This window comes from Crocodylus siamensis, chromosome 1 (genome assembly GCF_052110815.1).
Source record: "Crocodylus siamensis isolate JL-2025a chromosome 1, ASM5211081v1, whole genome shotgun sequence".
NCBI lineage: Eukaryota > Metazoa > Chordata > Crocodylia > Crocodylidae > Crocodylus > Crocodylus siamensis.
The window spans coordinates 43,328,325-43,355,266 of NC_143395.1; the positions used below are offsets into that span (position 1 = coordinate 43,328,325).

A 26,942-nucleotide genomic window follows, 5' to 3' on the forward strand; every position below is an offset into this window, starting at 1 on the left:
TTTTGGTTAGAAAAATGTCTTTCCAATTATTGAATGACTACGCAGGAAAAAAAAAAAAGAGAGAGACACTCATGCAATGTTAGCTCACACATCTTAAACTAAGATTTATTAAGAGGGAGAAAATGTGTTGCTAATATCCTGACTTGATATCATTTCAGCTGATATGCTGGTGTCCCACAAAGGCTGGAAGGTCTAGGATTGCCTTTCAGGCTCTTAGAACTATTCTCATGTTTCCCCATGATTAAATTCACCCTCAAAATATTAAGTTTAAGCTTAAAATTGAGACCTCTATCTGTATTTCATTGCAAACCCTGGGTGTTTGTTGATAGAACATCTTCAGGCTGGTAAAAAGCTTCTAAGTTTCTTGGGATGAAGGAGGGGGATGATGGACTTTACATGCATGTGCTCATTTCATCCAGAACAAGAGAAATTTAACAAAGGTTACATTCAGTAAACTGTTAGTAATTGAGAGTTTTGACTAATTCTTGCATATTACATACAATGCTATCAGATACAGTCAACTACCTATTCAGTCAAGGACAGTATAACTATCTCTGTAGTTCAATAGATTTCTCTCACAGAGTTTGAGAGAAAGTATTTGCTAGCATTGAGCTTCTCATTGCTTTCTGAACCAGCTACACACTTGCTTTTACATTATAATACATTTGGAGAACTCTCCTCACAGTCTCCACATATTTATCATCGGGGATAGGTTTCCTTTGGCTTCCAGGTTCCAGAAATTTCTTTATTCTGGGCATGTTGCTTATTCTTGCTTTCAACATCTAAAGAGACAGGAAACAGCACAAAGACATTTAAAGGACTAAAGTGAGGATGGGGTTGGAAGGGGAAGTTGCATGAGTAAAAATCAATTGATTTGACCGATGCCTGAATGACCAGCTTTTAATTTAACCTTAGTAGGGACTGTTTAAGTTTTCCAAATGGCTCCTCCCAATGTACTGAGGTGGTTCTTATCTCTTTTAATTTACAATGCCCCAAGTTTAGCCAAACGAGAAAATCCCTGCAAGAATGGCATTTCTGTATAACCATTTCAGGCAAAGGATGGTCTTACTGTTGAATTGCAGGCAAAAAATCCTGCTGCATTACACTGAAAGACAAGTCACCACCTGCAATCTTTGTATCTGTTAAGCAGATACAAGAAATGAGGTACACATTTAATAAGATATAATGGGACTTTAAGAGCCTAGCTGTGAACCACCACTCTTCATGGACTTATCGTACCTATTAATTTCACTGAAACAAAGTGATACAAAATGCCCTACCCTTGTTCCCATTCTGGAAGTGTAAATAAGATTTAAACATGAGATAGAAGCGTATAAATGATAAACATGGAAATATGAGAAAGCTCTTGGAGATGAGGCATAATCATTATTCATTCCAAAATACTGCCCAAGCTGGTTGTATTTTAAAGATAAAAATAATTGAAAAGGTGCATGGAAATTGAAATTTTAAAATACAGAGCTCTCAAGTTCTATAATATTAGAGAGAGTGATCTAAAATATTATCTATGGAGGTCTTTCATTTTAATCATGGAAAAAATAGCAGTGGGGTGCTTTGAACTAAAGCTCAAACATGTTTTAGTTCAAATTGTCCCGCTGCCATTTTTTCAGGATGGGGACGCTGATACGTGACACGGAAGGCTACTGAAGCACACCAATTTCAGTGCTCTGACATGCTTGATATCCAGCGTCTTGAAGCAGGCTCCCCACACATCTACAGCAGCTTTATAAGCCCAAGGCCTCAGCTGGTCAGGTAGTCTAGGCCTGAGAGTCATGAAAAGGGGAGTGGAGGGGCTCCTGGTTGCAGAGCAGCAGGGCTCCTCAAGTGACAATGAAACTGGGTAAGTGACTCCGCAGGCCCAGGAACAGGAGAAAGCTGCCTGGGGCAGAGGCAAAGGCTTGCTTGTGCAGGCAGGTGTTCCTTATTTCATGGTAAACCCAGAGAGAGTTTGGGCTTGGGTGTTTTTGTTTTAAGTTTACACTGGTGGTTTAGCCTTGAGCCCAGCTCAAGGCCTGCTCAAAGAGCTAATAGCCCCAGAGGGGCTTTAGACAGAGACTGCCAGGGCTGGTGAAACCCGGAGGTCTCAGGTGACCTGAGGGTGGGGTGGGGCCAGAGCTCAAGAGGGGCTAACGGGCCAGGAGGGACCACAGCCAGGGACTGCCTGGAGACCTCTACTGGCCCAGGAGGGACCAAATGTCCAAAAAGGACAGATAGGGTCAGGGACCTGCAGACAGGGAGGCTGGTGCCTAGAAGCCAGGTCCTGTACCATGGTTCTGGGCTAAAAGCCCAGCGAGAGCATAAGGGGAGGTGGCTGATAAGGCCAAGACCCCTACAAGGCAAATGATTATAAATAATACCTGTGAGGCATGGGGTGTGGTATAGGGAAGGATGGGGTGACACAAGGAGCCCTTAAGGCTACAGGTGCCCTGCAAACGCATGGACAGGCAAAAAGACCTACTGAGCTTAAGGGCCAAACTGAAACTAGTGGGGTCTGGGAGGGGCCTGTTAGCAACATGCATGGACAATGGCTTCCCCTAAAGCCTGGGGGCAGTCTCTTTTATTTAATCCTCAGTAAGACCACAGAGCAATCAAGCAAGGACTACAGTAGAGACTGAGCTGATCAGGAGTCACATGGCCACCAGGAGGTGTCACATGGCCACCAGGAGGTGTCAGGGTTTCTGAGGCACTGGGGAGGGCAGTGGGCCCAATCCAGGCCAGTGGGGCTGGTGGTGGGGGAGCAGGTGGGATGTTTACAATCAAGGTGTAGCCTAGAGTGGCTACACCTTAGTGTAACATGGGCATGATAAAATGGATCAGAGATAATCCTGCCCTGGATTGATGCAACTGAGCTACATAATGAGTGCTTAAAACTAGTTTCTGGTGTTAATGTGTGGGCAATCCAGGGTTTAAGTGCTTCAGGAGCCACCCAAAATTACTATGTAACAAAGCCCTTAGTCAATGGGGAATTTGGCTTTCCTTCCCAGTCACATTACCCAGACTAGCAATAAATATATCGACATCGTGAAAGTAAAGTAGCTGAATTATCCATAGTTTTTAAAAGTCACAACCTGTTATCCAAAATGATTTTCTACTGAAAAGCATTGAGAACTGATAAGAAGATGAAAAAAACCTATTCTACAGACTTTACATTGCCTTCTACAAGGCAGTATCCTTGTCATGGAATTCCACAGGCTTGCAAAGAAGTCACTCTAAAAACTAGTAGGCTTTGCACAAGATAATATTCCATTTAGGATTGCACTTGTGCACCCAATATTTTGCCCTGCTCAAGTTCCTGAAAAACATTAGTATCTATGGTTGTAATAAGCCTTCATCTTAACTTTAGGAGAACCAACCCACCTTTCTATTAATGGTTTTCAGGGATTTGGTTACTTGTCCAAATACCACTTACATGTCTAATATGGGGATAGGATCTGGCTTAGATTTTGGTAGACTTCCAGTCCTACCTGCTAACTGCCCTTGTCAGGAAGTAGAGTATAACTCATTTATTAGAGAGCCACTATATTAGTCTTTTGGCTTTTAAAAATATTATAACTGCTATATGTGCTCAGGTTTATTTTTCCATGTAGATGGCCAAGAAACATTTCCATCATTCAACTTTGTGTATTTGTTAACATAGCTACCTGTAGCTGAGGGAATTCAGAGAGAACATCATACTTCTTCTCTTCTACCATTAAAATAGCTTCAAACAGATGAACATCTGCCCAGCTGAACTGGTTGCCAATGAGATATTCTTGGCCATGGTCTCTCAAAACCTGAAAAAAAAGTTTGATTCACTAAAGAAATGCCACCATGAAAAAACGAGCAGCTGTGGCTGGTACCTCTTAGAAAGCTTAAATCAACAGCCAGTTCACCAGCCTGAACCACTTTCCGATGGAAGCACATTAAATTCTATGCTGTCATTTCTTCCAACTGTAGAAAGAGGGAGAACATTAACACAAACTCCTGGAAAGCTGGGTTCAGTTTGTGTTCCAAGCAAGAACAGCTTCTGTGACCTGAAGTAAGTAAAGTAGGACCAGATGCACAAAAGCAAGTTGCAGGTCAGCCTCGCTGTCTAGTTTTAGTGAGGCAGCATACACATAACTGAGGTGCCAAAATCCAACTGACAAGCAGGCTTTTTAAAGATCAACGTGACACTGTTGCACATTTTAATCCTTGTAGGGACAACCATGTTCTACAAGTATGTTACTACATTAGATTAGAGTGGGGTGTCAAACTCCTTTAGATGAGTGACATGGGGCCAGTCCACAGGCCAGATTGGGCCAGCAGGTCCACAGACCCCCTCCTCCATGCCAGATCCAGGGTCCATAGAACCTGCTCCAGAATCTGTGCTTTTTGTGATGCACATCGCAGAGTGGCTGCAATGGGTGCTCTAGGTGGTGCAGACATCACGTGTAGCACGGATCCCAGGCTGGACAGAACAAGTGCAGGTTCCAGCCACTCTGTGACCCATGCTACACACTGAGCCCCAGATATTGTCAGGTCTGCGACTGTGCCACATGCAGTGCCTGCTCAGGCTGGACCACGTTGCATAGCTGCATGGAGTGCCTGTGGATTGGCTGAAGCAAGCACTGTATATGATGCGTGTCCAAGGAGAGGCATTATGTGCCTTCTCAGAGCACCTGCAACTGGCACTGTATACAGTAGGATTCCTGTGGGACTGGTCCAATTCAGTTCAGATCCAGGGACGGCACTGGAGGCCAGATAACAGATCTTTATGGGGTGGATCTGGTCAGCAGACCATAAAAGTTTGACACCTGTGGGTTTGAGGCTTTAAACAAAGAAGGACTGTCAAGATAATTTAATGTGACATATGTTACAACTCATTCCACAGAGTCAATAATTTCTGCATCTATCCCATGACTTACTACACAGTTAACATTCTGGATGTCTTCTAAATGCTCAATAACTATAACTGGTAATGCTATAGTTATTACAGAGTGCTATCCCACTATCCCTTCCATCCCAGTATTTTGGACACTCTTCCAGCACCTTATTTTGGACACTTCACTGCTCTCATATTACCCTTCAGTGTTTGTTCACTGCTGCCACACACCTTTTCATAGGCTGGAAAGTATCTATTTGTGGCTTTTTGGACTATTAGGGCACATTGCTTCTCCTTATCCTCATCTGATAAGAAAGGGAACATCATAATTAACTGCATTAGGTCAGTTGTTCCTTCCACATACATGTCAATCCTGAAGAGAGAAGAAAAAAAAAAAAAACCCCAAAAAACAGATTTGATTTTTAAATTCAAATTTAACTCAAATATCTCCCAGAGACTAGACAGACTTCTATCAAAAGCAGCATTTTTTTTAAAAGTTGCTTTATAATGCTGTTGTGTAGCATAATGCTTTCTAAAAGCAACACACTATTTTAAGTCACATTTTGCAGATAAAACACTTCAACATTGCTTCTCCTCAATATAAAAAGGAAGATGGTTAGACCCATCTTCTAGTATACCTCTGTCAAATGTAATGCTAGCTAACAAGCTTGAGGGCTATTCTGTTACAAATCGAAGCACTTGGCCAACAGGTCCCCGATTTTAAATCAAGATCATTGGAATATAATGATTCTAAAATCTGACCTTTTCTGCAACAGATTAATGCCACTGAGACGCATATACAAGGACTGTGTACACCTCAGACATGAGGTATACTAGATAAACCCTAATTCTACGTTAATTATTATAATAGACTGAGTGAAGGTACTGATGTTAAAGTACAGGGCTCTCTCCTTCAGGTCCCTCCCGTAGAGGTTGTGCGTTGCTGCTATATAGTTGAGAATAGCTCTGGTTTGCACCAACTTCATCCCATCGATTTCCACCATGGGAACCTGTTGAAACATCAGGGCTCCGTCTATGGAAAGGAAAAGGAAAAGTCATAATACCACACCAAACTGATTATTGCACTGAACTACAGTACTGCAGTTGCCTCAGGTTAAATCTTATCATGACATGGAATCAGTTACAATTTGTGGATGGAAGAGTCTAACAGTGTAGGCCAGGGACTGTCAAACTACAGCCCATTGACTTTGGCACCATTAACTAGCAGTGGACTTTACTTTCTCTGTCTAGTGTTGTGGCAAGGCAACAGAGAGAAGTGGCAATAGCAGCTGGATCTGATTTGAACACAAGCTGGGTCATTCTGCCCCACTGCTGGGAAAAAATGCTGCCAAAACTTGGTATAAACCATCAACAGTAAATCATTAGGGCTGGTAAGGAACATGAGCAATTTTTACAGTTCAACAGGGAAAAAAAAGAAAAGAAAAGTTTACTGTGGTCCTAACTCATTAAAAGAAAAATCCATCACATAATGCCATAACTTGATTATGCACATCAGTCCCTACAGCTGGCACTGAAGCACTGGGACAAAGGGATAAAGTGATTACCTTTGGAGCATCAATAAAAGCAACTTTTTATTACTCAGAAGGGACTCTCCGTATACCAGTGTTTGGAAGTTATAAGTTTCCCCATTATTAAACAAAAAAACCCAAAGTGAAACAATGAAAATGTAAAGTAAACCAAACTGTCACGGTGTAGGGTCCCCAGGGATGGCTGTGATGACCCTAGGCCTCTGTGACTATGCCTGTGGGCACCTTCTAGTCTTTCCTGCCATGTCTTGTTGGTTGAAATAATAACCTGGGAGGCTGCTCACAAATTTGTGTGGTCATGGACCTGCTGAACCCCAGTAGACCCTGCTCATCATAGATCCCTTGCTAGGTTTTACTCAAAGTCAGTGCCTCTTGGGACACCTCAAGGCTTATGCTAGATGCGTGGCTCCAAAAACCACCTTTTTACCATGCCCAATGCCTCACAGATTATATTTAAACATCGTCCTTTTTGATGAGGCTACAGTATAGCTCGGCCTCCTGTTGTCACTGGGCCCTTGGCCTCAGTAGCTGCGTTCACAAGTGACACGTAGTGGGGGGCACAGAGGGACATGTGCTCCCTCCCCCACCATCGCCAACATCACCATGGCCGCCTGTGGGCAGTCCCCGCTTGCTGCCGCGGTGCCCCTCAGTTTTTCTTTTTTTTTTTTCTTTTAAAATGCATTCCCTCCCCTTCCCCAACCATTTCTGACTTATTCTTTCCCTCTCTATCCCCTATAGATAAGTATAAGTGAGCTAAGACATAGGATAAGCTTCAGCATTTTATTTTGGTAGCAAGTTGTATTTGTTTTGTTTTTTCTCCTTCTTTATATTGTATAACTATTATGTTCTTATTGATTTTTACTGTTCTATATTACTGTTTTACTGGTACTATACAATTTAAGCCTACACATGTAAGTTAGCTTAAGTCATGTCAAGTTTCCATTTTGTTTGTCAAGTCTCCATCCCATCCCCAGGCCTGGTTGTATAACTCATAACTCACATCTACCCCATCTATGTAACTTGATTCCTGAATGAATGGGGATGAATGAGGGTGCTTGAGAGACAATGGCAATAGGTCTAAAATAGCTCCCTTTGAATGATCAAACCATCAACACCAATACCTGGATCAATGACCCAGCCCTTGGAACCACCCTCAGCATTCAAGAAACAAAAGATGAGGCAACCCACCATTGAGCCAAGGCTGCACATGCTCAGTAAGAACACCTGAAGCCCTCTGGAACAGGACTGACCTTGCCTGGACAGGCCCTCCCCATAGGAGATCAGAGGTAGTTTGCCCCATAAAAGGGGCAGTAAAGACTGACTCTTTGGGATGCCCTCTCCATCTGGACCAGCACCATGCCACACCACCTATTCACCTAGAGGCCCTGCCAGCAACCCCCACTCTGGACAACACCTACCGGACAAGGACCTCTTTCCAGCCTGGATAGGTAGCTATCACCCCCCCACCCCCTCTTCAACCAAGGACTTGGACTCTGCTTTTCTTCCCTACCTGGACCTCAGCCCATCCACTGAGTCTCTTTTTGTGTGTGTGCACGCGTGTGTGTGTGCGCACGTGTGTGTGCCAGCCAATAACTTCATGGGGCTGTGTAGTGTGTGGTCTATTTAATAAAACTGTTATTTGGACCCCTAAGTTGGGTTTTGCTTTACTGTGGTTTGGCCCTCCTCCAATCTCTGCTCCTCACCCCTCTAACTTCTGTCTCATTTCTCCCTCTCCTGCTTCTGGCTCACTGCCACCTCCAACACCTGTCCTGAACTCCTCTCTGCCTCCAAACCCCATTTCTTTGCCACTGTCTTATCCCCACTGCTTTTCCTTCCCCCCGAGCAACCAGGTTTCTGCCTCAGCTTCTTTTTTGCCACCACTTATCTGACCCCCCACATCAATATCTCAGCTGTCTGCCTCAGTTTCCAGACCCAATCTACCTTAAGTAAACCCAAGCCTCAGTTCCTCAGCCACCTTCTCTTTAGTCCACTGGTTCTAATCTTAGCTCTGGCAACTTTCATTCCCTGCATTTTAATTCTCTCTCTCTCACCTTAACCTTCCCCCAAGTATCCCAGGTACCCCAAGCACACACATATATACTGTGCCATCCAAGTTAGGAACTAACCTATATGTAGGTGGGTTGTGGGTTGTGTGTGTGTGTGTGTGTGTGTGTGTGTGTGTGTGTGTGTGTGTGTGAGAGAGAGTGTGACATATGAATTAGTGATCTGTGTATGTGTACTGAGTATGTGGGTATGAAAAATTGATTTTTGTCTAACTTTTGGTGTATATAATGTATGTGCTTGAATTGGTGATCGGTATGCACGTGCCTAGGCTAGTTTGAATGTGTATGTGCCTGAGTTGGTAATGCCCCCCACAACCTCTGGAGGCACACATCATTCATAGTTGCACCCTCTGGTGCTGGGGTCCCTTCATCCCCTGTATCCGCTGTGCCCTCACTGGTGCTCTAGCACCGGGGCCCCTTCGCCTCCTGGGTCAGCGCCCTCTCTGGTGCTGGGGCTCTACATGGTAGTGTGCCCCAATGAGGCTTCCTGTCCAATAGCCTCTGCTTGGTCCACTGGTTTCAAACAACAACATAAATACAAGCCCCTGAGCTATAACATAACAACATTGGAGGTCACATTGTGCCTCTTTAAGGAGGCAAGCGTCTCTCTCAACAATGTGTGCCTCCTAGCCCTAGATACTTTAGAAGCTCTTAGAGCTCATTAGTTTTACCAGAAGCATCTCTGAGTAGCATTTCTGCAAGAGCTCCTTCCCCCTTGCTGCTGATGGAGAAGAAGAACTATCTCCCTGCCAGCCCCAGGGCCTATATGTGCCCAGGGCCCTGTTTCCTTCTGGTCAGCTGACTGGGTGCAGGTGCAAACTAATACCCTGATTACCCTGCTGCCAAGGCCACCCTAGCTCTGTGGAGCCCTGCCTAGCTCTTAGGGTCCCTAAACTAAGCTGCCTTTGCTCTTGAAGAAGCAGGCACACCTTAGTACCCTGCAACACAAACCAAAGCTCACCCAAGAAATAAAGCCTTTGAACACAGAAAATTAAGTTCTATAAGCACATACAATGAAACTTTGGTTAGCACAGGATGTGGCAGGCTTTTGCAGCTTATTAAAATCCAACCCACTTGCTTAGGGAGCAGAAGGAAGTAATGAAGAAGTCTAATGAGTTCTGACAGTTATTCTGAAAAGAGTGGGACAAACATCCCCAAAAAAAGAAGTCTAGCAATGTCTTATCACTGCAGTTATGAGAAGACCAACATTATTTTTTGTTATGGGCCTCAAAACCAGTCACTACATCCAGTTTCAGAACTGACTGAACAACAACAACAACAAAAAGTTAATTATTTAAATCTGTGCAAAATACCACCAGGAGATCACAAAAGCTGCAGGGCTAGACTGCCAGGATAATAAAGATGGACAGTACCGGCTTCATGCTTTGAGCACATTTGGTCTAACGCAGGGGTGCTAAACCCCTGGCCCACAGTACCATATCATCTGCCCCGTTCAGCTCCCCATGGGTCCAGAAATTTGATGTAGGGGGACCAATGGCACTGCTCCCCTGCTGCCAAATTTCTACACCCATGCACTGGACTGGGTATCCAATCCCACTGTGCAGGGGCAGGGGTGATTTGCCCTGGCACGGAAGGGCAGTGCCAGGACCTAGGATCCTATCATGGTGTGGGGGACCAGGAGGGGGTGGTACCAGGAGCCCAATCCTGGTGTGCAGGGCCAGTGTTGGGCCCTAGAGCTCTATCTCAGTGCTCAGAGCAGGAGAGGGTATTGCCTGGCCCCAGAGTCTGTTGCTGACACATGGGATCAATTCAGTTCACAAACTAGCCTCATGACACTCATTTGGCCCAGACCAAAGCCTGGAGCACCACTGCTCTAACTGTCCATGATGATTAATGCCTATGATAAAGGACCACTCAGATGGAGAGAGGAAATATGATGTGACATATCAGAACACATATGTTCTAGCATTGTTTTTAGCAGGGTGATCTTTAGGACTCCAATGAGCAGATTCATCTGCAGTGAGTCACAGCAGCTAACTGAAGGGCATGCTTGTCAGTGACAAGCCTGACAACTCCTTTAATTGGCCACAGTACACAGGACTTGGACATACAACATATTTATTATACTGCTGGAATCAGCTTTTGCATTTGTATAAACATGGAGCAAACAGATATTGTCCAGCTCTACCCCAGTTCCCATGGCATACAAACCTAGATGTAGTAAAAACACACTGCAATATAATTTACAGCAGAATCAGGATAGTTGATTCACTTTCTTTCCAGTATAGTTAATCTGTCTATGGCAAAACAGCTTTCCTTTGCCTCCCCATTCCCTTCCTCCCATCCCAACTTTCATCGTATAACAATACAATATAATAATGTCTAAAGAAAACAGCTTCTCCAGGATAGTGACTAGCCTGTCCACACAGAGCAATTTACCATTGTGAGTAAAATTGACATTACATTAGTTACACTGACATGTTGTGTCCAGGCACTCACATTTTACCTCTCCAATGTATGGACGAAAAGCAATGAATTCTTCCTAAATTCCCCAAGTCTTTGCTTTGTTGCTCTCCTGAATTAAGAGAAACCTAGTCAAGCACTTCAGAAATCTGGACCTACCTTGTAAGAGCTTCTCATATTGTTCTCTTGTTTCAAGTAATTCTTCTTCAAACTGTGGGGGGAGGGGAACAAAAGGAAACAAACCACATCTTTTCAGATCTCTCTAAGCAAGACAGCAGCAGAGTATGATAACCGAAGGAATCTGAAGACAGGATACGGACATAACGCAGAAACTATGAAGAAGACGACAACAATTGCTGACAACTACTGTATGACAACAGCTGGTGGCAACAACTGTCAAAGATGTACTAAGTTTTCTGTTTGATGAAGTAACATTTTTTGGCTTATCTAGTAGCCACAATGAAAAGAATCTTGGGTTTGGAAATGTAAAATTAGTTACTGATGAGAGAGGTACTACACAGTTACTCCAAAATCACTGGCATAGATATCATGGGTGCAGACAGACAGATTTTGACCAAGTGTTTGTCTCTTTATGACACTGTTACTCTGTTTTATTCCAAATCCTTCTATTAGCTACATAAGATAAACTTCGACCCAAGTTTGGAGGCATTTTAAGCTGAGCTCAGGGAAAGCATGTCAATATAGGAAAGATTATGGAACATCAGTTTGCTGTTTCTGAATTGGTGTTTAATTTCACTACAGTAATTCACTTGTAGGATCTTTTGAGGGGAGAATAAAAATAGCTGACATGTGCAGATCAGTGTGCCCCAGAGGTGCCAAGTATGTGGGGGCCTGAGGCCCCTGGACCCCCAGGGAAGAGGGCTGTCATCTGAAATCCAGAAAACTTTTGACAAGTCCATCATCCCCACCCAGCAGAAACAGAAGTCGGTGCCTATGTTTTGCCCAAAAAGTCCTGTTTGGCCTCTTTGTTTGTTTGTAGCCAAAAGCTTGCCGAGAAGAATTTTTCCAACTATTTGCATTGGTCTAATAAAAGATACTGGATTTACCCAAAGAACCTTGTTTGCCTATGTCCTTAGACCAACACAGCTATAACCTACAGCCCTGTCTGGCCTCATACATATATCAATGAAGAACAAAATATTTGTGATGTAACCCGCATTCAAAACAAGTCAATCAGATGAAGCAGGAGAAATCTGGGTAGGAAAAGCACAGAAATAACCCCTAACTGACTGCTATGGGCTGGAAGGACAAGTCTGAATGGTAAGTAAAAGAAGCAGATAGTCTGGGATATGTAAGGTTATCAGTTTGTTTCAGTTCTGTCCAAAGCTGATAGCATGGATCTTGCTACATTACTTACCAGTAAACTGTAAGTATTCAGACGCAAGACAGAATTTTTTTTCATATTTAGAATGTCATAGCCAAAGCATGAAGGTGCAATTTAAACATGGAGGTTCATCCATCCATATTCACGGACGTATATTTACTACTTTTGTTTAGTTTGCACAGTTTATTCTACCCTGGTTGCTTCATTTTTGCCCAGGCACTTAATTTTAAGTTCTGGCTGAGGCAGATCCTCAGTTTATTATAGTTAAATATACAACAACTAACCTCAACTCCAGCGGCTGCCAACAACCAGCGAACTGACTCCATTTTGCCTCTTCCATTGAAGTAGTGAAGTTTGGGTTTTCCAGCCATGATTCCAAGATTCTTACCACCTGACAAATACATGGAGATGTGTAAAAGTTACTATTAAGAGATTTTGTAAATCATTTTGAAATTAGTGTTATATATTGAAAAATGCTGAATTAGTTTTGGAGAATAATTCCCTAAAATACTTACTTGAAATAGGTTGTGTTTATCAATGTACAGCTAAGTTACTTTAATAGTATCGCTGTATTCTTCACGATCTAAGAACTTCAGAAAAAGCAAAAGAAAGCATAGATGTTATAGGGCTGGAGGTTACAGCAAAGGGTCTAACACTAAAGGTAGTATCTTGTAGCTTGCTGTACTAAAGCACTTTTCATGTAATAGCAAAGTCCTTAGTGGCGTTCATAAAAGCTGTGGTGCATAAAAGGGGTAAAAGGGGCCACCAGCTCCCATTTTCATTCTGACAGTGGAATGGCTTCTCTGCCCACCAAAAGAGGAGAGTTTTGCTGCATGTCGTAGAGAGTGTCAGGTTTGAAGGACATTTGGCAAATTCCGAAGTTCACAACAGAAGTTAGTAGGTCCAAATTATTATGTCTAGAATCTGATCATGCACAATTTTATACAGGGATCCCCTGCCTCCAACCATATACAGGCAGTCCTTGGACTTACAACACAATTGGTTCCTGAAAACTGTGTCTTAAGTCAAAACCTTTTAACTCGGTACCAATTTTCTCGTAAGAAATAATGTTAAAAACGAGGGGATTTGTTCCTGAACCGAGGCCCGATACCCTATTTTCACCTAAAATACCCCAGAATTTTGTAGTCAATCAATTATAGATGAGTAATATAGCTACATTCATGTATTTATATATAGCAATCATATTGATTTGGAAGGACTTATTTGAGGTGACTTTGCTGGACTTTTTGAAAGGCTCTTGGTTGGAGTCTTTTCAGGAGTCTTGGCTGCAGGTTTTTCTGGTACCTTGTCTGCCTTCTTAAAGAAAGAAAGGAAGTTTGGACAGAAGTTCTCCAGGGAGATGTGGCATTGCATCGGACATCAAGTTGTTGTAAAGTTGCATCAGACACCAAGTGTTGTAAAGTTGAAACTGATGTCAAAGTCAAAACAGGGTGTCAATTTATAAATGTAAGTGCAAAACGTTGCAACTCAAAACATTGTAAGTTGAGGACTGTGTGAACAAATAAATAAATCTGGAGAAAGTTTAGCTGCCATTCCTGGGGCCCTGGCAATTAACACTGCTGTTACTCATTCTGGCACCAAATTTCCAATCAAGTTACACAATTCACTAAGAATGTAACAATATCCTTCCAACTGACTTACAGTATGCAGTTTATATGCAAGCTTGATGGTCTGTAATGTGTGCAAACAAGTTGTGTGTTAGTGGGGGGGAGGGGGAGAGAGAGAGAATGCAAACTATAGATTCCATTGTGTGGCAAGACACCTAAATGTTAACTTGTGTAACACAAGGTCATCGGTCTACCTTGCTCAGGTTGCTTATTAAATAAAGTAATTTATATTGGATTGTTTTAGTAGGAAGCTGATGAGGAAATAAGCAAACTTCTAAAAATCTTTCTGAATACTGATTACAGGGTTGTCCTTGGTTATTAAAGATAACCAGCTTTAGCCATCAAACTCATCAAGTAAGGAAATAAGGTGGTAAATCAGAATGATGCTCTAACACTAGTTCTTATGTCACAGAACTTTGCTGTATGCTCTGTAGCATTTGAACATGAAAGTATGGCATGCTAATGTTCAAGCAAAATGTTTTCTAATGTTTGGTTCTCATTTTGGGGATCCAGGTAAGCATTTTTAATTCTAATATATCCAATTTCTTGAAACAAGACTGTTTTTGCACTGGTCAGAAGTTAATATAGAAGGAAACAGACCTCAGGCTGACATGAAACTTAAGCTGCTGAACAGAATCTTTTATTTTTATTAACAGCACTTACAGTAGGGCATAATCTTTCAAACATTTAAATTGCTGCACTATATTGAAATGAGAGTGAAATTGGCTTCTGAGCAGCTTTCCAAAATATTTTTCATTATTATTTTCTGAATAGACTAGTGTTTAAGTCTCAGTAGGAGCCAGACACCATTTGGCAGGCAAAGGAGAGGAGAGTTTAGGCAGCACTTCTAGGGCAGATAAATAAGTTCATATGGGTAAGTTTCTGCATAAGTGGAGAATGCCTCATTCTGTAAGATTTTTTTCTAGCTCACAGCTTAAGTAATTCTGGCAAAGCATATGCAGGCATGTGAACAATTGACTACAGTTTTCAAATGTTGCAGTGCTCCTGTGTAAGCCAAGAAAGCAAGTAACCTCTGGAAGACCTTGAGGACAGCTGTACTATTATACAATTGCTTGTTAGTTAAAAAAAGAGCCAAAATACTTCAGCTGGCCATTAAAGACCCAGGAAAATAATTAACTAAGGATAGTCAAACTCTGAGCTTGGTGATATGGTCCAACACCCAAAGAGATCAATGGAGACAGGAATTCACTCAAACCTAATATTGGAACATGAGACTCACAAAGCAACAACAGCTATTCACTTGCCTAAGCTGAGTAAAATGCAGAAAGCGAACATTGTATGTAATGGAGGTGTTAAAGTGTGTTAATAGTTTCCTGGCATTCTTTGAAATAGTTATATACATAAAAACTTTAACTTAAGGCCAGAAAGTGTGCAGAAAAATCAAATTTAGATTATATCCCAACAGTAACTCTATAAGAGAGGTTGTAACTAATGTGGGCATGCCAACAAAAAGTAGCCCAACAGAAATTTTTACAAAGTGATGATGCCACCCTCTTATGAGCTAAACCCAAATGACTGATACATGAAGTCAGTGAAATGTTTTACCAACTTAATGAGCTTGGTTCGGGCCCCTAACACAAAGATGGGCCTCAAAGCACAGAGCCTGACTGGGGAGGAGAGTACTGTATACGTGCCCTCGCTGGATATTACATCCTCCTTGAGAAATCCATACAGGCCAAAAGGAATTAGCTAAGGAAAGGGGGGAGTTGAGAAATAGCTCTGTATACTTCATTTCAGTTGCCAGAGATTAGTGTCACTGTAAAACAACCCTCCCACCCCCCCCAAATTAAACCAGGGTATTGCTCCTTGTACATGGCAGGCCCTAAACAGATTCCGAGCTGTTCCTAACACAATCAAACATTGGGCTATCTATGCCTCTCAGATTCAGAGGCCAGGTCCCAGCTGTCACAGTCCTATAATCCTACCCATAAGCAAGATATTGCCTTTCACATATGATTAAAAGCTACACTGAGACAGCCCATAGGGCAAGTCAAGCTGTGGCAAGGACTTCTTATCTATACCTTCCATAAATCCTAGATAAATCGTCTTCTCCCTGAGCCCTGTTGATCATTGTTCCTTCTCCGTTGCATGCCTTGACTAATCAGGCAAGGGTTTGAGGCCATTGAGCCCATAAAGTTTGGGATTGTGTTTGTGTGGGAGTGCCAAGGCCGCATGTGTTTGTGTGGGAGAAAGAACAGTGAGGAAAGGGATACAGATTAGCTTGTTCACTCTGCCCTTGGATCAACGCAGCAGATGGAAGACCTGCTCTCTGTTCTCCCTACACCAGGAAGCAAACATGAAAAAGCCAAAAAAAAGCCCCCCAAAACAGACAATACAGCACTGGGCAACCAGAGAGGAAAACTTGGCTCAAACAGGTCCCATTTTCCAATGTTGAAGTCTTGCCTCAGTGTCATTCTGCAATCTTGGTGTTAGCAACTGAGAGCAGAACTTACTAAGGGGTTTCCATTTCACTGATTTCATGCCATTCCTCTCTGAACACAACACCAAGAGTTGCTGTCCAAGCAGGTCACTCCAGAAGGCTAGTGGGACTGAATTCAGGTTGCCCAGTGGCACAGAACAGTTCCCCCTCTTCAGAGGACAGGTGGCACCTATGCCCATGTGACCAGCAGTAGCAGCAGCAACCGCCCGTGTTCAGCACAGCTCTGGATGACCCCCAGCCTCTGCACTGGGGTTAGCCTGCTAGGGGGTGAGTACCATGCAAAGCAGAGACACTTCATGACTCACTGGCAACCTCTCCTCCTGGGTCAGCCCTAACAGATGGGAGGCAGGAGCAGCAACCTCCACCTTGCAAGGACTCCCTGGGCAAATCCTGAGAATTCACCTGACTCCCAGTTGTCTTTCCTGCCTGGTGCAGCGGGGCTGAACCTGATGATCCCCACAAGTCCCTTCCAGCCCTGCAATCTATGCATCTAGGAGTAAGCGTGATGCAGGCAGGAGGCTCATGCTGATAAAGCTATGTTAGGGCTTCCTTGCCCAACCAGGTCCGCACCATCAACTTCTGGGCTGGAGGAAAGAACTGAGCACCCCCAGGTGCAGAAGGGCACTGGCTGGAGAGGAGCAGCCAGGCTTACTTCAAGGCTATGAACACAGGTCACCCTTGTCACAATACAAAGTTATACAGTGGGACAAGATGTGCGAATGCAGACATCCTGGTCATGCCATAACTGTCCCAAATCATCCATGTGACAGTGCCCATTTACAGTACATCCTGCTACATCATGGTGGGCATCTAAACGGTTACAGTCCGATAACATCTGCCCAGCATACCCTCGAAAGCGCCCACTGCGCAGAGCACGGGAAGAGGGGAACCAGACAGGGAGAAGGGGAGATGCCAAGAGGATGGACAGGGAGTGGCACCCCCCCACCCCCAAGGCCAGCACAGACCCTGCCCATGGCTCCTGAGTGCAACCCCCCACCCCCACAAATCCTAGACCCTGCAACATCCCCAACCCTTCTACAACCCTACACACATCCCCTACAGACACCCCCCTACACCCCCCACATAACCTTATACTGCCAACAGCCCCCCCAGACCCTCCAACAAACCTACACACCTGTGCACACACAACCCCACCCACCTTGACATCCCCACACAACCCTATGGCTCCAACAGCTCCCTACACACTCCAACAACTATACACCCCTCCCCACAATCTAACACTCCCCCATACACACACAGCCCTACACCCACCACCACATAACCCTACACCCCCCCAATACACAGGCCCCTGCACACATGCACCCCCCAACCCCGCACCACGCACCTGCCACCCCGAGACGATCACCCCACGCCCGCTCCGCCTACACCAGTGCAGCTCCCGCCGCGCCGCGCCGCTTCCCCCAGCCGGAATGGGCGGGGGCAGTGGGGTGAGCGGCCAATGGGGAGGCTGCTTATTTGCAAGTGCCGCAAAGGCTTTCGGGAGGACAATTTAAGGGGGCTTAGGGGCTTTCTCTTTGGAATGACCAGGTGTATGGGGCGACACTCGCACGCAGCCACTGATAGAATAGTTTTCTCCGCTTTGCTATCCTCATTTACAAAAATCCATTTATGTCATCATAATCGGAAAGTCATCCTTGCTTGCGAGCTTTATATACCGCAGAGGCTTTCAGTTAACTTCGGATGTGAGGGCGATCTGGCTGCGACATCTGTCACCCCATTGATCGCCAGGGTTGATTCGGCTGATCTGGCTGGCTAGGCGGGTGTCCCCTTCCTCCCTCACCGCTCCATGTGCGTCCCTCCCGAAGCTGCGCGCTCGGTCGAAGAGGACGACCTTCCCAGACTAGAGGAGTACCGTTCTTCGGTCAAGGGTATACGATAGCTGCGCTCCCCTGCTAGAACCTCCAAACAAGCTCAAGGTCCATTTGTAGGAGAACGTAGGGTAGTCAAGCTTCCAAGACTCCAGACACATCCAAATGAGGCGCTGCATGTGGCAGTCTGCCTTTCTTTTCAGGCTGCTTCGCTTTTGAAAACACAGGGTTCCTTTTCAAACATGTTTTGCAGACTCTAGCAATCAACAATCTAATGAGCAGGGCACAAAGGACTGGTTACTGTACTTCTGACATCTTTTTTATCTTAATATCTTTCTTAAAGTAAAAAAAAAGATGTTAGGGAAAACTAGGAGGGTGGTAAAGCACTGGAACAGGTTACCCAGAGCGGTGGTGGAAGCTCTGTCCTTGGAGGTCTCTAAGGCCCAGCTGGACAAAGCCTGGGCTGGGATGAGATAATCAGGGATGAGCAGCAGGCTGGACTAGATGTGCATTTCCCAACCTTCTCCAGCTCAAGTCACATTTCTGTTAGGAACATTTTTGCTCAGCACAGCTGTTAAGGCCTTCCGCATCCTCATACTAAAGAGCTCATTGTAGCTCATTGCCAAGACAAAATTGCTGGGCACATTTTGCTGAGTTGGAGGCAGAGGGGCTGCTGTAAGAACACAGGAATTGCTATTTACCGGGTCAGGACCATAGGCCCAGTCTCTTGTTGCAGGGTCAGAGAGTGGGTGCTCAAACAGAGAGTGCATTGGGTATGCCTAGGGTTTTTTCCACTGTACCTCTCCCACTTGTGGCCTCCAGCATTTATTACGCACCGTGTGAACAAGAACTTCCTTTTGTTAGTTTTAAACTTCCTGAAGGACTAATGAATATTTGACTTATTGCACAGTGAGAAGTAGGGATGGAAGGGATCTCCAGAGGTCATCTAGTCCACCCACCTGCCTGTGGTTCAGATCATCTCTATCCAAACCACCCCATTCTGCATTACTAATAAATCCTGCATACTACCATCAACCCTGATGCAACACAGACTCGCATCCTAATCTGCCACAGGTAAAGCAGGGGAACCACAGCAACTAATATCCTGTTTCTGTGACATGTTGTCAATATATGATCAAGAGATCCTGCAGAGATGGCCATGCCACACCCCCCCCACAAGAGGAAGGCAAACCCCCCCGCAGTTCATACCCCACAGGGTGAAATTCCTTCCTCTCCGCAAACATGGTGACCAGTCTGACCCTGAGTGGAGGGGCAAGATCCCCCAGCCAGGAACCTCCAGGAATCTCCCTGCAGTAGCATTGGCACACCCACCCCAAAGTTCCCCGCCTTGAGTCAGAGTTGCTATCCACACAAAGCTTGGGAATGATGTACACAGTGAATATTTAAGACACTATCCACATTCATCTCATTCCAAGGGTGTACCTATTGCTTAGAGATATGGAGGGCTTAATATTAAAAAACCTCTTGATGTAGTTTGTCTATAGGGCAAGCATGTCAAATGATGAAGCATTTCTAGTGCAGTGTTTCCCCATGCAGAACATGTGTTTGAATTATTAAAAATATTTTGCAATAGACAGCTTTTAGATCAACCCCCACCTCTAACCATACAGAAAGCTGTAGCCTCCTTAAAAACAACTAATATTACAGTAAAAATGACCAACAACATAAATTACTCAAGCAAGTAACAAGTTCAGCCAAAACATCCCAAATTTTTTTTAAAACATGGTTTTTTAAAATGGCTTTGGTAGCATGCCTGAAAGGTAATCAAATTCAGGCTATTGAGATCCAGGGGAAGGGTAAAGTTCTTACACTACATCCCAATGGCAACAGCCCCCTCTTGATATAAAAAGCAAGGATCCAACATAAGTAGCTTTACTGATCACATCTTCAATCTTGTAATGGTGTTAAGATGGAAACACCTATAATGCATATTGTAAGAGTCTAAGAGGAATGGATCAGAACAAGGTTTGCCTCCAAAGTCAGCAATCCCCTAGCCAGAAGCAGCCTGTAAAAGGTTAAACGTTGTAAGTAAAAATTACCCTCAACCAGCAGACTCTAATAATCAGACATGTTTCCTCCAAGGAGCTGATATCCTCCCCTCCATTATCACCTTCAGAGGCTTCTTCCAAGCCAGCTATACCATCTCAGTCTTGTTTGGGATGAAGATGGATGAAATGCATGTCAATATAATTAAACTTCTGGTGCTTCAATGGGGATGTGCCCTCAACTCCCATTGACTTAAGAACATTGTAGCACTTTGCAGCACCCTTGAAGGGATCTCAAGGCAACTCAAAGTGCTGTGGCCTGCTGGCTGAAAATCACTGGGTTACAACCTCAGTGTTGCACAGGTTATATGGGTACATCAAGATTGCAAAGTGGACAAGGCATTTCCAAAGAGAAAATATCTTGGGAGCAACAGTAAGGTTTTTAGTGCAACACCCAAAAGGAAGTGAATGCTAAGTTTATTATTTAATACTTATTAAGTATCACTCTTACATACACTATTCTTTAATACATGTTATTCATATTATTATATACATATTGCTTGTTATTCCATACATATATGATGGTGATGTGATTTTATATGTATTATATACATATGTATTTAATACATTACTCTTATACGTATTTAATATATATTATTTAAGTGTAATAATAATGTGTTAACTTTAATTATGAGAACCTGAATGAAAACATAACACTCAAATTTACATCTCTTTAACAGTAACTTTATTCTGGGGAGGATTTACACAGAAGGAATGAAACAAACCTTTTAAAACAACAAAACACTGACAAAACCTAAAATACAATGTTTGCTAAATTTTCATTTCAATGTGGTAATTCTATCCCCTTCCTCTCCTGTACATTCAGACACATTCTTCAAATAAATATATTTCCATAAAGTGAAGAGAAACTGTTTCAATAAAGTATTAACAGATGTGAAAACAGCCTAGAGGTATTTTGGGGCTATTTTCACTCTATTTCTCCACACTTGAGTTATATATATCATTTTGATTTTCTTACAAGTAATGACAATGTGAGATCTGACTTCTAATGAAAGGTTTTGTATTACATATAATGTATGCACTTGAGCAATGGCAAATGGTAAAATAATTGTAACATTTAAAAGATAAACTTAGCATAGCTACAGAGTTTGCTAGAGGTTAAGTAATGTTTTTTATATGTAAGTTCTTATGAAAATATATTGATTTAGGTCAGATTTTAAAGTAAGATGTAGCCTACACTTCTCCATCTAAATGGCACACAGGTAAAAAATATATTAAAAAATAATTCAACCACATAGTCCTCATTCACACAAAAAACTCTCATTGACTTGAGCAGGCAGCTCCCTAAGTGAAGACTACAGAACTGTGCAGACAGGAAGCTTGCTCAGTAAAATGTGCATTGCCTCTGTTTAAAGTTCAAACTAGAACAAGCAACTTTTTAAACATGAACTTCCCTGAAACTGCAGAGATTTACCTACTAACTTAACAACCCGTCTTGCTGATCCCTTGCCTTAATCTTGAAGCCATTCTTTAGATCATTTATTGTTTGCCTGAGGATGGACTGGGTTTAAAGGTGTCTACACTGTGGCAGAAGCACACTCAGGGCAATATGGTTCCTGAGCATGCTCCATCCACCCACCCACTCCCACTTACATGCACCCACCAGTCATGGAAATATGTTAAAAGAAACCATTCCACGCTTATCCCTTGGGTCACTCTCAGGCATGCCTGAGAAGCCCTAGTCTGGGCTGTCCTACTTAAGGCAAACTGTTGCCAGTGTAGACATACCTAGACATACCCCAAGTGGCCTATTCTAATGGGGATATGCATATGTAATTTCCACTACTATTTATGAGAGTTTATGGCATGTAATCACATGAGAACAGACTCAGTTTAGAAAGAGACAGATCTGAATAAAGATTTGGATAGGTCCAAAAATTTCCATTGTTACCATAAATTCCTCAGATATAAATAAATTAAATTATATCTAAATATAAAATACAGGTTTTGATTTCCACAGAATTGCTGTCTTTGTGGTTTTAAGACACTTAAAGTATACACTTTTATCCTGTTTCCCACTTGCACATGCCCCTCAATACATGCTCCTAGCACTGCTTACTTCAAGATGGCTCAGTTCTACTTCCTTATGGAGCCAATGTCACTGCTCTGTTAGCAGGTAGGTGAAATTTTTTAATTAGCGTTGTTAATTGCCACTAAAATATGTGACTATTCAGCCATTCCCAATTTCTTAACCTTCCATGAAAAGAGACCAGGCAAGGAGACCCAGGACAGATCAGATTTCCTGTTTAATCACTTCGTAAGAGGGAGAATAGGACATTTATCATACACATGGGGGGGTTTTTAAGCCAAAAGTTTACAATTGAATGGACAATCCCCCCTCCATTTTATACCTGCACCTGCTTCTCTTTGTCGATTAGCTTTTGATTTTTCTTCTAATTTTCCTATCATGTTACTTTCTTCTCTTCCCAGAGCCAAACTCCTAGTCCCAGAGATAACTGAAGTTTTGTCAAGGATTTGGCCCTAAACATTTACTATAAAAATAGCTATTAGGTCCTTATTTATGGACACTGGTATATCTCTAAAATGAGGCAGGGGAGAATAATTCTGCATTTTAACCGCAGGCTGAAATTTTATATGTCAACAAAAACTGGAAACATGTTGAGAATTAAGTTGGAAAACAAAGGCATAACAATTCAGTCAGCTGCATATATTTTTTCTTAAACTTTGCTGCTGGCACATACTAATACAGTACTAGTCTGTCTGTGAATCAGCTTTGTCATATTCAATATTGTCTTAAATATTTCTTCACATACTATATATTCTGTAAGTTGCTCCTTGGAAGCCCTTAATAATTTTTTAGCTGCCATTAACAGGAACAGGCCTATACATATTTTCCTTGTGAAAGATGACAAAAATTGTGTTTGAAGCTGCATATTCAGGAGAGTGAAGCAGACACCAAAAAAAGTTAAGCCTGCAGAAAACTCTTTGGTGAACTATAGGATTCTAGCTGCCAAAAATCATCTAGTAAATCACATCCCAAACACAAGCCTAATGTGAGGGAGAAGAGTAAAAGCTGTTTTCCCTCAGGCCAAATGCCCGTTGCAGCCAGTGGGGATTTTGCCCACTGCAGGATTGGACCAAGAACTACAAAACTGAGACAAAAAGGCTGAGAAGCACAGAGTCCAGAGAAAAGTGTGTGAACAAAAGCCTGAGAAAGCTACAATATAATTAAACTTTCTATTTATCTAGGACCCTTTGGCTTCAAAATAGAGCAAGGTTAGGCCCTTGGTCACTGATCTGATGTCAGCGCAAAGCAAGTGAGAGGAAAACACTAGTATCTAGATGCTACAGGATGGGTCTATAACAAGGTTGAGATAATGAAGCTTCACTGACCCTTTGTCTAATACACAACATTCAGAGCTTAAACATGTTTACAACACAAGATTCAGTGAATGCCTCCTTCTTGCCACTGCACATTTGTCACAATACTGCACCAGTTTGCTAAAATTATTTGCTTGTATAAACTGCTTGGATCTGCTAAAGGAAAAATTTCAATTTTAAAAAAGTTCGTTAAAAAGCTTACTGTATAAAATGCCCCCAAACCCCATATACAAAATGTATAGAATTTAAGAAAATAATTGGACCTAATCACATACTAAAACATTTTTATACAAAAAGGTACAAGATTGCATTGAAATTAATTAATAAAAAAAATTAGTCTTGAAATGTCTTGCTCATAGAAGATAAGAGATCTTCAGTCATGGCAAATGGTCTAAAACTAGTCACCATTTCAGAGGAAGTGCATGTTAATTCAACAGAAAGTGCTTTCTGCAAGTCACCGGTGAGTTCCATACTTTGAAGACCAGTCAATCCGCCCATGGATTGGTTGAGCTGACGGGGGGAGTGGCATTAGCCCTGGGGTGCTTTTTGAAGGTGTACTGTACGATGGTCGCCCAATATGAGATCTGACAGTCTTCAGGCTAGCATAATCTACAAGGGTGAAAAAGAGAAAGGCAGGCGATAAAAATTCAAGGAGCAGCTCAGCCCAGATGCAGGAAGCCCTGAGCACAGGGTCTGGATGCTCACTGTTAGAAAAAGAAACCTTAGAGATATTTCACAGTTTTTCTAAAACACAAAAAAGAAAGAGTGAAACAACAGGAAGTCAAGCTCAAGATCCACACCTGCCTCTGGTCCCCTACTATGACCAGTATCTGCTGGATGCAGCAAGAAGGTGGGTCCAGAGGAACCTGTTTGCAGCTCCCCAATTCTGAGGTCAATCCTATGCTAAACCTGGCCTCAGCATTCCTTAATGCAGCCTCTCTGATAGGAACTGGAGATCATAGGTAGTGTAACATGGGGGTTCATGCCCTGCTCGCTCCCCCTGGGTATAGCCTAAAGAGAAGAGCACCTGCTTGACTTTGTACTTCTGGGCTGTACACTCCAGTGTCATGGGGTGCAAGGCATTCTAAAAAAAAAAAATAAAAAAAAAATCAGGTTTTGTAGAATGGCACTGTTCTTGGCTGCTGGAAAAGAACTGACTCCATTTTTTTCAGCCAAATCACCAATTCTTTTGTCCTCCTGATATGGGCTTCAACAGGAAAAAAAGAGTGACAGCTCCTGACAGCAGCAGCAAATTTCACTGTCACCTTAGAGAACTAGAGTTCCTAGAGCGCTCTTCACTCCATGACATGCACTGTTCATGCCTGCTGCTTGGTGCCACCTCATGGAGAAAGGTGAAAGATCCGTCCCAAATGCATTATTCCCATGTTACGCCTAAGGGTAGCACTGAGGGGCCACCCTGTTTTTTGCTTGCTGTATCCTTCATCCTGTCAGGGAATACCAGACTCACTTTCCAGACCCTTCATGCTGCCAGGTGCAGTACATGAAGGCAGGAAGAGGCAAGGAGACTGTGCCTCCTTTGGTATGTTTACACATTGTGCAAGCAGCTACCCCAAGGAATGGCTAATTCAAATTATTGTATTTACTCAGATTCAGGATAGGTTTTTTCCCCTGCATTTTTTCCTGGGATGCCAGAGCTGCCGCTGCTGCAACCACTGCTTCATGGCCAGGCCAGAACTAGAATTACCCTGTGCTCCATGCTGGTATGGGGCCAGAGCTATGATGGATAATAAATAACAGAGGGGGCAGAGGCTGGGGCAGGTGGGGGGGGAAACAAATAGCAGGGGTGTAGGCAACAGGAGGTGAAGGCACTGGGGGTGGCAGGAGGAGGGGGCAGGCACCAAAGGGCAGGCTACCTGCCTCCTGGCCATAGGGGTGAGGGAGATGAATTTAAAGATAACCCACCAATAATTAGATTCTACGCATGGGGAAAAAAAAAGTTATAACAAAATTTATAACAACATTTTCCATGCATAGAATCTGATTGGGGGAGGGGGGGTCATCTTGGATTCTAGTAAATACGGTAAATAGAGCTGTGGAGAGAGGACATGCTAAGTAGTGCACCCTATGCTGGTACATAGTTATGAAAGAGATTTTTATTTCCTTACACTGGAGTAAAACAACTTACAGGTGGAGGGTGTATGTTGTATCTGCTGCAATTTTACACTGGTGTCATTCTCAGTGTTCACTTTGTCTTCACACAGGCTGAAAACTAAGAATATTCATGCATTTTCTGGAGTGAATTGGGATGAGAGTTTTGGAACTATGCTCCTGAAAGTCCCACCGTGGTGGGAAGTAATGGTTGAGCATTTGGGGCCAGAAGTGCTATGGACTACAAGTTATGCTTACTTCTGTTTAATCAATGAGTGTAAGGATTTGTATCTATGGGTGTATAACTATGTTATTCTGAAGGCTTAGACCTATTCTGATTTCCCTATTCATGAATAGCAGCTGCAATATAAGAGCCTAGAGCTCTAGACACTCAGTTCTTCAAGAGCATAGCATTATTGCACAAACGAGCAAAAGCCAAGACAACTAATTCTTCACTTACTTGAGGGTGGATCCGTAAGTGGAGCTAACTGAACCCTCTGCCCAGCAGAGCCTACTTCCTTTTTCAGAAATGAAGGGATATAACCGCCAGTCAGGCCATTTGAAACTGTGGGCCCTGAAAGAATTTGTTAATGAAGAGCAAAATTTAAAATCAATGCAATGGATCTTAGATAGGGGGCAGAGACCAGACACATTTACCACAGAGTGTATTGAATTTTTATTTGATGGAAAAGTGGAGTGGATATACTACACAGCATTATACTGGAATAAGTTACTAAGTTACTCCACTTTGGTGTAAATTAGCCCTAAAGAAAATGAGGAGCCTCTTTTTGCTGCTGTAAGTTATGCTGATGCACTGGACATCAGTCGGCCCCTTAGTTATTTTAATTCCAGGCTAGCCATTTGCTCAATGCAAAGTAGCTCCCCTGCCACCTACTGACCAGGCTCTGTAATAGCACTTACTGCAGGCAGCCTGCTTGGAAGTGATACCTATGTGTTCACTCCTTACTATGGAGCAAAATCTGGGGTATACTACTCCATAATAGTTACGTAACGTGTCTGCACCCATATGCATATCTTACTGTGGGTGTTCTGAAGGCACTTCACAAATCGTACATTGGTGGGTCACATGGGTCACACTCAGAACTAAGCCAGTCCCTCACCTAATGCAAATCAGCAGAGCTCCACTGGGATATATACAACTATGGAAATTCACTGCACAGCATAATCTCATTTGCTGTGTCCTTAACTGAAAGTTTGCAGCCACACTGCTTTAAACATTCAAGTA

General features: G+C 43.1%; 2 protein-coding genes across 12 annotated transcripts in view; both read right to left on the minus strand.

Annotated features, from left to right (window-relative positions):
• Window positions 1–72: 72 nt before the first annotated feature.
• LOC149872755 (glutathione S-transferase 3-like) lies at window positions 73–17,768 on the minus strand. Of its 3 annotated transcripts, XM_090033596.1 has the most exons (8): window positions 17,675–17,720; window positions 12,756–12,830; window positions 12,525–12,631; window positions 11,055–11,106; window positions 5,762–5,894; window positions 5,093–5,234; window positions 3,660–3,791; window positions 73–782 (listed from the first exon to the last, which is right to left on the minus strand). In XM_090033596.1, exons 3-8 carry the CDS (start codon window positions 12,609–12,611, stop codon window positions 636–638), a joined length of 693 nt encoding a protein of 230 aa, XP_089889722.1. In that variant the 5' UTR covers window positions 12,612–12,631; window positions 12,756–12,830; window positions 17,675–17,720; the 3' UTR covers window positions 73–635. The 3 variants fall into 3 exon arrangements, with proteins under 3 accessions (XP_089889722.1, XP_089889713.1, XP_089889732.1); XM_090033587.1 differs by lacking the exon at window positions 12,756–12,830 and having other exon boundaries at window positions 17,675–17,768; XM_090033606.1 differs by lacking the exon at window positions 12,756–12,830 and having other exon boundaries at window positions 5,093–5,166; window positions 5,748–5,894; window positions 17,675–17,768.
• A 3,118-nt stretch (window positions 17,769–20,886) lies between these two features.
• The window catches only part of CILK1 (ciliogenesis associated kinase 1), a 41,264-nt gene continuing 35,208 nt past the window's right edge, over window positions 20,887–26,942 (minus strand). For all 9 annotated transcript variants that reach the window (XM_090033705.1, XM_090033678.1, XM_090033688.1 and 6 more), the window contains 2 exons: window positions 26,157–26,270; window positions 20,887–24,196 (listed from right to left, as the gene is read on the minus strand). In XM_090033705.1, the coding sequence (XP_089889831.1) occupies window positions 24,042–24,196; window positions 26,157–26,270 (269 nt within the window). In that variant the 3' untranslated portion in view covers window positions 20,887–24,041. The remainder of the gene's footprint in view (window positions 24,197–26,156; window positions 26,271–26,942) is intronic.